A 13365-nucleotide genomic window follows, 5' to 3' on the forward strand; every position below is an offset into this window, starting at 1 on the left:
GAGCAGGTGAAGGGAAGAGTGAATTATGTTTTTATGTTAAATATTTTTCCCTACATATTGTTATTTTTGTAGATCTTTCTAAAATAAATTATTATATGCTGGAGATTGCAATTCCACTATAATATCCCACAATTCCAGTGTACAATATCAGATTGTTTGTATTGAAAAGAATGTATTTGATAAGTTAAAAGGAAAAGTTATTTTCAGACTGTACTGTGTTTGTGTCTAACTATTGGAAATACTTTTCCTGTAGAAAATCAAAATTATATGTATATGTCCTCCTATATACATTTGGATTACCTGTCTAATGATTATCCTAGGACTGCTACAAACGTATCTAAATAATTTAAGAATTGCCTCTTTTTAACTGTTTTAAAGCATTTTTTCTCGTCTTTTTTTTTTTTGGCAGAAAGTAATTTTCCCTTGTCATGGATACAAGTATGCTCAGACTTGCATATGTGCTCTGTTTGGGTTTCAAGCTGAAAAAAATGTATAAAATGTGTATAAAGAAAAGTGTAAATAAAATATTTTTAATCTTTAAACACTCTTGCGTAAACTTTGTAGTACTCAAAAATGTAGTGGACCTGGATTATCTTCTCCAGGGCTTCAGAGATGACTCAGTTAAACACTCTTGAAAACCGTCTCGCTGCAGTGTATGTGTAAGATTTTGTTAAGAGTTGTCCCATCAAGTTGGATGTGCTTATATGAGAAACTTCAGGCTCCTCTCTTTAGCTGCATTTCACTGTCTCCCCAGTCTTAATTGCTGTGGTGTGTTTATCTGTTCACTCTGCATTTCAGGCTTGAATCAGTTGGAGTTGACTTGGTTGTCACATTTGTCCCCTGGTGTGGAGCTCTGAATTCAGACTGCCTGAACAGAGGCTGAGCAGGCAGGGCAGCCTTTGGGGCTGGTCAGCCCCAGGCCAGAGGGACAGAGGTTCCCTGCTCTGGGCTCCCAGACCAGGTGTGCATCCCCCCTGCAGCTCAGAGTGCCCCAGGACCAGGTTATGCTTCTCAACATTGCCTGTAACAGGAGGGGGAAGCTTTATTTCAGGATTAAAGTGTCAGATCAGCATTCAGTGCCAGGGAGGAGGAGCAGGCTGGGAGGGCAGGTAAAACAGGTTATAATCCTATTTTCTCAAGCAGTCTGATGAAAGCCTTCCTTGTCAGTCCACTGCCACACTTTTACTTTCTCTGTCACTATTTTGTCAAGTCTCTCTCAGATCAAAGCCCCTGGTTTAAAAGTCTGAATATTTGAAGATTGTCAAGAATATTTGAAAATAACTGTGATGTCTTTATTTTTTTTCAATACTGAGTTCTAAAATAGCATTTTAATTTTATTTTAATAATTCAAATTACTTTAAACTTTATTTGCATAAAGTAACTTTTCCCACCCCCTCCTCCTTCCCCTCCTTTTTTAGCAACTTTTCTTCATCCTACACAGTGTACTGTTTAATGGGAGAATGCTGTGGATGAATTAAAGGGAGGAAGGGCCACTTTTAATTGTAATGTGTCCCCATTTTGAGTTCAAAAGGAGACTAAATGCATTAGACTGATACAGTGGAAGAGAAGATTACAATCTTGTCACATTGTAAATATTACTTACATTCCTTTTCAATTTCCCTTCTCAGTGAGCCAGGTGGAATTTTTTGGCAATACCTTTTTTCCAAGATGTCACAATGCCTGACATTACTTGTTAGCACCTCTGTAGTTCATCAGGCATCTCCAACAAAGTTCCCATTATTTCACTTAGAGCTCTCACATTTTGACTGGTTCGTACCAAATTCTTCATTTTGTTTTCTTTAATATGTGGCCTTAATTTTGACGGTAGTTAGTAATCTGTGTTCATTTGTTTTGTATGGTATGAAATTGATGTTATTTTGGCAAAGGGCTTATTTGGTGAATGCTTTCTGTATTCTTTGCTATAAATTATTCTTGTTGACATGAAATTCCTAATTTCAACAGCTGTTCCCCCTTTGTTATAGGTTGGGGTTTTGGGGTTCTGCTTTTTGTGTTTGGGGATTTTTGTTTGTTTATTTGTTTCTTTTTTTGAATCCATTATATGGATTCATATAATGAATTCATTCATTGATATAATAATATGGAAAGGCAGTGTTGCTTTGGGTGTTGCAGAGATTCTGTATCAGTTCTGTACCTTTTAAGTCCACATTACTCTTGTGGCTACATGATCCCCTACCCACCTGTAGCCTGTCAAATCTTGCTGATGGTTTGGTGTCATCCTTTAACTGAGACACCACCTGGACCAAGGCAACTTCCTTGGCATGAGCAAAACCTTCATTCAAGGAAGAGGGTAGGGAATATGTGTAAAGGCAGCTTCAGTTTGTTGTTTTCATGAACATTTTCCAACCTCATCATGATGTCTGGGTAAGCCTGCAGTGACTGGTCAGTCATCTATCCACTGGAATGAATGCCAGCATTAACACCATGTGCTGAGCACCAAACATTCGAGATTGATGGTATGTGGTCTGTAAAGGAACTCAAAAAATACTCTTTGCTTTGTGTCTGATGCCTTCAGATGTCTCCTGGTGGTGTCACCCTTGGTAGCATTTCTCCTGTACATTACAAATAAATGTTGTTCAGTAAGTGGTGCTGAATAAAATATCTGTTTTCTAATGAGGTAGAAGGCTTTTAATGGTTAACCCTTATATTGCACTATTTAATTTTACCAGACAACTATGTCTGTCCTTGGCTTGAACTGGCAGCCTCCTTTCCCACAGCCTTTTCCATATGTCCTCAGGCATGTTCTAAACATTTATTTGTTTAGACTTTGTCACGTGTTTCATCTCACAAGTTTGAGTTACAACATGTAATTATTTTTTCCTGTGTGAGAATCTTTTCTTTCCTGTGGTGAATTGTGCATGGTATGGGTCTGTTTGTATGTACTTGAGTGCTATTGATGAGACTTTCTCACTTTACCATCCTTTCTTTGTTAAAGGAATTGCATCATGCCAACAGAAACCAAGTATTTACTCTGTGTTCTATTCTGTCACTTCAGGGTAAGAATTTAACGTGGTCAGTGGGTTCCTCTTGTGTTTACCTTGCCAGATTGCCCAAGTCATACAAAATGCATGGCATTGTGCTTCTGGTGTTGATGGAAGGCATGCCTTTAGTGCTTCCCCTATGTTGGTGTAGAGATGACCTTTACTTTCACTCCTGCAAAGCAAGGAGTTGCTCTGCTATCATTCTGCACCTCTCAGAAAGCGCTCCTGGCAAATTTATGCCCAGGAAGAGTCCAAGCTCCTCAGGTGTCCTTGGTCAGCTGAGGATGTTCCATAGGATTTGCCTTGGGTCACTCATGCCCTCACTTCTTCCTCTGGCTCTTACAGGTCGTTCTGCAAGGAGTTTTTCATTTAACACAGGTGGCAACTTGATACTAAGAACTGAATTTTAACTTACTATAATGAAATCCAAAATACCAGTTTCAGAAGATGTTTCAGAGGGTAAAAGCTTTTTTTAAAATCTATATATTTCTTCTCCTGAGGATTTGGAGTTCATTTAATTGCAATCAGGAAGTTACTGTCAAGTAATAACTTTCCTAATCATTCTCCTGACAGATTATCCAAAGCACTGCAAAGCATTTTGTAGTCAGAAGGAAAAAAAGGTGATGATAATTAACTCAACTGTAGCTTTTAGTTGAATGACTTTTCATGGTCTTAAAGTTGGGAACTGATCCAATTAACAACCTTCTTGGAAGTGTTTTAGCTGTTTTCTGAAGGAGGTGGATTTTGGCTTAGTGCTGTTCTCTGAAAACAAGGGGAATGAGATTGACCTCTATGTAAGTTAAATAAACTAAATACCTTAGCCAAGGAAATCTCAGTACAAAATTGTTAACACACAAATAATAACCAACTGTGCTCTGCAGAACATAATGCTCCTTAAAAAGTGATCAGAGTTTCTCAATTTTAGTTTTGTCCTAGCTTTGCTGTGCAGAGATTTTTATTTTTCCCATGGTAAAAATCAATTACAAGAATGTATTTTTTGCTAAACTTGTTAAACTGGAGTAGAAAGCCACAGAGAGATCTGCTCTCAGATCTGCAGCCTTGTTCAAAGCAGGGCAGAACACATTAAAGTGGCTGGATGGGTTAGCAATTTTCCACTACTTTAACTTTTGATGATTTATGCATCTGCTGTGGATGGAAATAATCCAATATCCTCCAGAGATAATGCCTGGAACCAGACATACAATTTACCTGTTTCACATTCCCATTTTCTGTAACAATGGATTGATCCCTCAGGCTTTTCAGTTCATGAAATTGCCACTCTTGATGTTCAGTAAAGTTGCTCCTATTTGTAACACCCAGTTTCTGGGCCTGTGTGGTGCCCTGCACTGCTGCATGCACAGAGGAGGGAGAACCTATTTGATCACCCTTGAGAAGTGTGACATTTTTCTCATCTGTGCAAGAGCCAAAGCAAGCTAAGTCACCATATTGTACCAATTTATGTGTCTGAGGTAGTTTCAGATGCTGTACTGGATAGAAGCAGGTAAAGTAAAGACTGTCAGGCTGTGCCCCACTGCCCTGTGCCCCCCAGTTCCTGCACCATGAGCTGCAGGCATGCAACCACTCCAGAGGGAGTGGGGGTAGGCATCAATGGTGTCACATGAGGAGAAGTAGGGGATAAAGTGTGTTAAACAGAAAAGGGATCATTAGTGGAAACCACTGAAATGAGGGCTTTCATTAGTGATTGTGAGAGACCTGTCCTAGAGTTTCCCAAATGCACTTCAGCACTAAGCTTGGGTAAGGTTGGTGTTGTTCCCAGTGGCAAATGCTGCTAGAAAGGAAGCAATAGTGGGAGCCACCACATATGATGGGCTTTGATGAATGAGACAAAGGAATGCAGAGGTGCAAACCCAGCCTGAACAAAGGCCTTGGTACCACAGAGCAAGGAACTGCAGAAGGATTTCCAGACTAAGGAGTGCTCTGAACAGAAATAGATTATGTCCTAAAAAGGGCATTTTGCTTCCAGAAGGAATGTGTTCCTTTAATTGAGAATTATTTGGTAGACCTAGAAACTATTTTAGGTAAATAATGTACTACATTTGATATTCATGCATATTTGTGAATATATGTAAATCAAGACATGTACAGGCAAATGAGGTAAAGCTATTCACATCACCTTGCTAAGAAATTAGGGATTGCTGTGAAAATAATTTTTTAAGGTAAAAAAATTCATGCACAAAATATATACAGACTGGCAACAGATGCAGGACCTTTCATCTTCTAGCCTCAGCTGATTTCCAGAATGTATCCTGTTCAACTGAAATCTGAGGTGCATTTGAATTTTGAAAAGAGTTGGATTTTGTTGTGATGAGTTTTTAAGGGCATCAAAAAGCTGTTTGTATTTTCACTGCTACTGGTAGCTTATTACCTGTGCTTGACTAGGCAATCCACACATCTCTGTTGGTGGTATCAACAACCTGTTGATAGAATGACAGAAGAATTATTCATTGTGGCTGGAAGGAGTAGCTGGAAAATGAGGAACCAGAGCTTCTGGTGGCTGCAGCAAGAAGCCAAGGATTTGAATCAGGGAAGGAATGTTTGGGTTTTTAACCATGGTATACCAGAAGTGAAATAGATGCATTTGGGTTATACTGGGGTTTTTGCATTATGTATGTCTCTCTTCTACCTGCCTCTTGTCTTATTTTATAGAATCTTTATTTGGAAAGCACAGAGTGTATTTTGGATGCTGTCAGAATGTGACAAAGCTGGTGAGAAAACAGGTGCTGAAATTCGTCCTGGTTTACCTCAGATGTGAATGCTTAAAGCCTTTGCTGCAAGTAAAGGTAGGTCAGTGGGAAGTCACAAATAGCTCTGCAATGGCTTCTGTTCTCAACAGCCAAATTACTTTCTGAATGTGTGAATTCAGACCTGTAGCTGCCAATAAAGAGCCTTTGACAAACGTCGAAGAACGACCCACCTTAGCTGTGAAAAGAAAAAGCACAGGGTAAGTTTCACTCTAAATAAGACGGTATCATTAAAAACAAAAGCCTGTTCAATTTCGGTTTGGTTTTGTTTTTATTTCGGAAGTGAATGAAGTAGAAAGGATGAGGGGGTGTTCCTATGGACATGCAAACTACTAAAGGCATTGTGAAAAGTGTCATCATGCACCCCATAAAAGCCAGTTCAGTCAGCTGCCTGACATATACGTGCTGGAAGTGACAGGAACCTGAGGAATTGATCATGGCCCTGCAGACTGCATGGCTGTGCCTGCCGTGGCCCTCCCCCTGGGCCTTGTGTGGGCATTTCCAGCCTCACAGCATTGGGTGAAGCTGCTTAACAGCTGAAACTGAATTTACTGGAGCCTCTGGTTCTGTATTTCCTATTAACTACATATTTTCAATGACCTTGAAGGGAGTGCTGCCAAACAGCATTCTTTCCACTTACAACACAAAAAGCTCTAAGAGGGGGAACAGCAGTTTAGTTTATAAAGACATCAAAACCCAGTTCTGAACAGGCTGGCAAAACTGTAGTGACAAGTCATGGTATTTTAAAAAATAATGTGTTTTAATGAGAAAAGGTGCATGGAGAAAAATGGGGGGTGTTGAGGTTGTTTGTTTGGTTTTTTTAATATACAAGAACATTTATCTTGAAGGAGAACATCAAAATAAACCAGCCTTCCAGAATTATAATGTTTTCCAGTAATCAGTGTGAGTAGGTAACTTCATTGGTATTTGGACAGATGTTACACTCATATTTTAACATTAATGTGCAACAAATAAATTTTTTCCCTACAATTGTACATCTATGGCAAAGAACTGTGTTTTAGTAGTAAAAGACTGATCTTATTTTCCTGACCCAAAAATAATCTGTAAACAAGCAATCTAATACAACACTATGAAAGCTCAGACCATAATGCCTAAGGCATTGGATTAGAGATCAAGTTCCTTAAATTGTATTTCTGCCTGTGATTACATAGTTTATGAACTGTGGTGACATTTTCAAGTATCTCTGAGTTTTCTGAGGGAAATGTGTCTTTCACAAGTGTTTAGAAAAGCCAATTTTCTAAAATTACTGGCATGCAAAATCAAACTGAAATTTGCTAGAGGTCCTTACGTTAGAAACAGCCAGGAGTCAACCATGCCAAACCTCTTTATTCTGTGGCCTCAGCAGCAGAAACTTGAGCTCCTTTTTAAGCCTGTCTGACAGTGTTTTGGACTGAGCATAATCCATTATGGCATATATTATCATTGTCCCAGGGAAATTTGGCAGGGACAACCTCCTCCAGTATAAGAGAAGAATATTCCTACATGAAAGCAAATATATTTGTATTGTTCTCTACAAAGGTTTTCCCATTTATTTGAATCAGTCTATCAGTAGTTTTAAAGATTAATATCCACATTAATGAAAAAAGTGCACTGAAGATGCCTGAGCTAATAAAATTATTTGGATTAATTTTTTTTTTTAAACAACCATCTGTTCTTCAGATATTTATATATGTTACATAGTTGTGTTAATAATTGCTGTATAGTCACTACATATAAATTGATGACAAAAATACATATTAGTAACATTTACACCATTTTATGTCCAGAAAGAAATGGAATTTTCTTTACTAATCATGTACCAAACTTAAAAACACAGTGTATTTGAAATATTCTTATATCTGCCTCCTGCAAAAATTGAGGAGCAGCTGATCCTACCCATGGCATGGGACTTAGCTTTGGTTGAGAACTAACCAGGGCAGGTGCCATTATTCACCTTGAGTGATTCACATCGCTCCTCTTGTGGGCTCACCTATAACTTTGAGCTTTGAACATTTTCTTAAACTCCTTGAGAATTATTATTAAAATGCATCAAGAAATGTAAGTGCTTTGCAAACTACACCATCATTCCACATCCTGACAAAACCTCCACAAAATGCTGCAAAATCAGTTTTCCATAAACATTTGCCTCACTCTGGCTGCTTATATTCTGTAAATGTAACTGATTGTGCAAAGCATGGTGCAATGGACAAAGAGGGCAATTAGTGTTCCTCACTGATTGGTCATTTAGGTACCCTTTAGGTTTAACTTTTCCATGCTAAAATCTCTATAACCAAATCCATAATAAAATACCAGTATTGTCTGTGCGTACTGGAGCTCATCTTGTACCATTTGTTAGTGGTATTTCTGCTGTCCCATTAATTTGCCAGTTAAGGAGCATTGCCCAGTTCTGCAATGCAGTGGTTAAACTTCTTCCTGCTATAGCTGCTTCTGTTAGGTCTATAAAGAATCTGCAGTAAAGAAATGTAGGAATTTTAAGAGGGAACAACAAAAATTATCATGACAAAGAAAATCGTGCAAGGATGCCTACCTTGTCTGTCTTTCCACAGTTGTGTTCCTGATGAAGTGTTTGCTACCATATTCTTCAGGTGATTCACCTTTTGCATTAAAATTCTAACAACGTTTTCTAGGACTAACACAGTACTATTCATATTCTAAAATAAATACCAGCTTTTTTTCAAGAAACTATGTTTCTTGGACATCTCCAGGGATGGTGACTCCACTGCCTCCCTGGGCAGCCTGTTGCAAGTAATTTTCTGACAGAAATTCAGCATTCCTCATTTCTGATATTCATCTCCCACTGAGTTACAAGTCAGTCACTGTGGGATGTACACAAGACCCTCCCTTGCTGCAGATGTGAGCAGAAAAAACTTTTACCTGTCCAACTCACTGAAGTGAGCTGGGAGATGCCCCAAGGGATGCAGAGATGAAAAGTGTAAAAATACTGAGAAAAGAGTGGTGGGTTTTTTTGTGTGTGTTTGTTTTTTTGTTTTTTTTTAATATGAGATAGGCACAGAACCCTATCCATACACTAGCCCCATTGTGCTGCTTTTGGCTGGGGTAGAGTTAATTCTCTTCACAGTGGCTGGTATGGGGCTGTGTATTGGATTCGTGCTGAACACAGGGTTGATAATACAGAGATGTTTTTGTTATTGCTGAGCAGGGCTTGCATGGAGCCAAGGCTTTTTCTGCTTTTCATAAGGCCACGCTGGTGAGGGGCCGGGAGTGCATGGAAGGAGACACAGCTGGGACAGGTAACCCCAAATGACGAAAGGGATATTCTGTCTTCAACACACGAGTAACAACAACATCTCTGTATTATCAACCGTGTTCAGCACTGATCCAATACACAGCCACTGTGAAGAGAATGAACTACCCCAAGCGGAACCAGCACTGCCATCCACGTTATTCTGGCAGAGACAGAGGAGCGCTGGAGCTGGCGGAGGGCCTGGGGCAGGGGTGCTGTGAGGGGGAGCCGGGGGTGTCCAGCCGGGTAAAGGGGCTCGGGTGCCTCCATCGCCCTCTCCGGCTCCCGGGCAGGAGGGCGCGGCCGGCTGGGGCTCGGTCTCTCCTGTGCCAGGGAAGGGCTGGGTGGGACATCAGGAACTTTCTTCACACAAAGGGTGAGTAGGCATGGGAATGCACTGCTGGTGGAATCACCGTCCCTGAGGTGCTTTAAGGAAAGGCTGGACGTGGCACTCAGTGCCATGGTCTGGCTGACAGGGTGATGTTCGGTAACAGGTTGGATTCGACACCCTCAGAGGTCTTTTCCAAACTAACTGATTCCGTGATCCTGTGATTGATCCTGTGATCTCTGAGCAGCCGAACCATCTTTATAAAGGCCGCAAAGTAACACATGGAGCGGTGCCGCGGGGCTGAGGGCTAGTGTGTAAGCGTTTTCAGCACTCCGGCACCACGTTTGTCCCACACGAGCCCTGAGGCGCCATTCCCGAGGGAGCGCTGGGACCCCTCCGCTTCCCGGGCGGTGCCTGCAGCGGGGCGGGGCGGGGTCGCCGGGTGACGTCACGCCGCGGTGACGCCATCGCCCCGTCGCCGCGCGCCCGGCGCCGCCATGTTCAAGGTGAGGAAGGGTCCCCGCGCGGGCTGGGCCCGCAGCGCTCGGGGCTCCCGCGCCGCCCCGCTCCGCTCCGTGCGCTCCGCTCCGCCCGCTGCTGGGGCCGCGCTCCTTGCGGCTGCTTCACCGCTCCTCTTAGCGCTGCGGCACCGCGTGCCCTCCGTGCTGCATGAACAGAGGCACAGTCCTCACTTAGAGTCGCTTCTGGGGTGCAGCGGTGCTGCCGCAGAGTGCGGAGCGGTGCGTGCAGATCGCATTCCCTCTTTGCAGTGTGCTGCCGCAGAGTTTGGCTTCGGGCAGTTGTCGCTTCAAAGTGTCAGCTCGATGTTGAAAAGTCTCTCTTTTAGCGCCTTAAGGTTGTCTGTGGGACCTGCGGAAAGCACGGTCCGGCTCTGGCTGCCTCAGAGGTCTTTGCCTCTGATTAGAGCGGCCCCAGGTCAGGCTAAAAGCGAGCTCTGTGCCAGTCAGATCGCTGTTACGGCTGCTTGCTTTAAAAAACCCATAACAAACCACCAAAACCTGGTGATGCTCGGTTCTTGGGTACCATTTTCCCTGTGAAGGGCTGATAATATCTCCAGATACCAATATACTTGGTATACTAAATACTAATATATAATTGAAACACAAGAAGTTCCGTTTCAACGTGAGGAAGAACTTCTTTACACTGACGGTGGCAGTGCACTGGAACAGCTGCCCAGGTCGTGGGGTGTCTCTGGAGGCATCCAAAGCTCACTCACCCGGACATGTTCCTGTGTCACTGCTCCAGGTGACCCTGCCCTGGCACGGGGCTGCACTGGATGAGCTCCCGAGGTCCCTTCCAACCCTGACAATTCTGTGAGTCTGTGGTACTGATGTGCTGAGCCCTTGCTTGCTCTGCTCTTGTCACTAATTTCTTGTTCTTTTTGTGCTTTGATGTTGGAATTCTGTGCTCGGAATCATTGAGAATTCCATAATTGTCATTAGAAGGTTTATCTGTGAACCTGTGCATTTAGGCACTAAGTATGTTAGTACCTTTATGCTGCTAATGAGGGTTTAGGTGCTTCAGGCCAACCTCATGTTTTGCCTCCAAGAGCCAAAGGGAAGGTGGCTTTTTGTCCAGGATATTTGTGCTTCAGGGACAGGAGTGTTCAAGAGTTTGGATTTTGGTTTTACGTTTTTATAGTTTGGGTTGAGAAATAGGAGTGAGAATAATTGAAAAAGATGAGAGAAATGAAGTGTTTTCATACTTCAGGACCATATCAGCCTTCTCAAAAGTATGCTCAAGCTTTTCCTATCTGGTGTCTAAAGATAAAGTTGAATTCTGAGCTAGAGAGGAGTAAATGTATCTTTTTTGCTTAAAATAACTGCAGAGCTTTGCCAATGGAAAAGAATGTTGGCTCTGGTTTTCTGATACTGAGTGGCTGTAAGACTGGCAGGCTGAAGGCACAGCTCAATCAGTCAAAATGTTTTACTAAAGCAATTGGATTAGTAATGTGTGATTAGTATGGAATTCAAAAATGAGATCCTAAAGGGAGTTTTGGAAACAAAAAGTACAGCAGTTGATCTTTCATACTCCCAAACACTTCTGTGTATGCAAATAGGCAGTGTTTTAGCAGCAGTTCTCTGTCCCATAAGGCAGCTGATGTAGGAGACCATTGCAGTATGACTTGAACAGCGCATTTAAGAAGAGATTCAGCTTGCACTTTCAGAAGTTAGTTTCATTTTGTTAAAAATTAAAAACAATGGAAAACGTCTGCGCTTCATTATCTTGATAATATAAACAGTTAACATTTCAGTCTGAGTAGTTCTGTGATCACTGATACTGTTTTGTGAAACCCAGGTGCTTCCAGCCTTGTGCTCTGCTGTTTGGGTCTTTATATAAAAATCTGAAATATCTAAAACATTTGGTTTTACAGTTTCTACTGGTGACACTTAGCGCCATTTACACCATTTGAAAACATATTTCTGAAACAAGATGCATTTAGATTTTTGCCTTTTCAGTGACAGAACAGTTTTGCAGTGAAAAAAGGAAAGATTGAGGAAATAAACTCTACAGCTATTAATGGTTAGTAGCATTTGGTTTTGTCCTGGCTAATGGAAGTATGTGAAAAGTGTTTAAGCAAACACTATTAGAGATTATCCTTGTCTTTCCTTGGCTGTGAAACAGCTGATCCAGTCGTTGTGGTGTTTCATTTATAGTGATTTAGTAACGAGTCCATAAACTCAGACAAGGAAAAACTTCCATTTTAAGCAAGTTTTTCCACTCCTTTTGACCCATCAGATCTCTTACATCTTCCTGAAGAGAATCCTGTGACCTAGTTCTTGTGTGCTTTTTCTCTACACCTAAACCAGCATTTTCAGGAAGTGTGACAACTGCATAGCCCAGTTTTTAGTTTGAGGAGTCTGTTGGTTACATTTAATGACCATTCCACCTGCAAGGCAGTTGAAGGAATTTAAGCTGCAAACGCTTGACTGCCTACAGTAAGCTGCTGTGGTGTGGATAATTTTAAAGTTGTTTTCTAACAGTTCTGCAGCAGCCAGACAGAGCAATTGTGCCGTGGCTGGGCCAGCTGCCACCATCACAGCGTGGAGGAGGGGTGGTGTGACCACGGCTCCAGTGCCACAAGCAGCTGGGTCAGTGCCACAGACCCTGCTAGTTGTGAAAAGTGTGAAGAACGCCAATCACTTGATTTTAAAATTTTGAAAGTTTAATAGTAATAAAGTGGTTATAAAAATAGTAGCACAATTAGAGTAATAACAATTTGGACAAATTGAATTAAGACAATATGAGACAATAAAAACAAAGAGTTACGGATGTCCGGGTACCTTTTTCTGGGCAGCACCAGCCCGAAAAAGGACAGCTGTTAACAGAGGATTAACCCTTAAAAGCAATAGCCTGTTGCATATTCATACACCTCATACATGATGCATAAATTCCATTCAAACACAGGATTCTGTCTGGTCATAGTCAACTTCTTCCTTCTAATCCTGACAGTGCCTTCAAGGCGGGAAGAAGTTCATTTCTTCTGATAATAAGATAATAAATTCCCTTTCTCTGAAAGATTTAGGTGTCCTGTGGCTGCTATCTCGCTGCAAGCCCTTTCTGTTAAACAAAGCATCTTACATAGCATCGTTTCTATTTTAACAATTTTTATAACCTAAAACTATATTTAACACAGTACTTAAGAAAATTAATACAGCATTACTTTCTAACACAACACATACAATATTCATTTTAATATTTGCAAAAAGCCAATTATAAAATACATGGATTTTTCACAAAAGGAAGAGGCCTTGCTGCCTTCTGCTTTCTGAGCCCTGTCCCCACAGCTCCCGTGGTGCTTGCCAGGCTGTTCCACGGGAGGAAGGGCTGTGTTTGCTGCCCTGCACAAAGCTCTCCCTTCTCCTGCAGGGTGAATCTTTGTGGCCAGGTGAATTCCCTGACGGTGGGAGCCTCCAGCCAGCACAGCTAGGGCAAGGTGAGCAGCAGGACTGCTGGGCAGCAGTGCTGGAGAGGAGCCAGGCACCTCCA

General features: G+C 41.7%; 1 protein-coding gene across 1 annotated transcript in view; it reads left to right on the forward strand.

Annotated features, from left to right (window-relative positions):
- Positions 1–9715: 9715 nt before the first annotated feature.
- Positions 9716–13365, forward strand: part of APOO (apolipoprotein O) — a 28898-nt gene continuing 25248 nt past the window's right edge. Inside the window, exon 1 of the mRNA XM_005484363.4 lies at positions 9716–9860. Within this exon, the coding sequence (XP_005484420.2) occupies positions 9852–9860 (9 nt within the window). The 5' untranslated portion in view covers positions 9716–9851. The remainder of the gene's footprint in view (positions 9861–13365) is intronic.

The sequence above is a fragment of the Zonotrichia albicollis genome, chromosome 2, assembly GCF_047830755.1.
Source record: "Zonotrichia albicollis isolate bZonAlb1 chromosome 2, bZonAlb1.hap1, whole genome shotgun sequence".
Classification (NCBI taxonomy): Eukaryota; Metazoa; Chordata; class Aves; order Passeriformes; family Passerellidae; genus Zonotrichia; species Zonotrichia albicollis.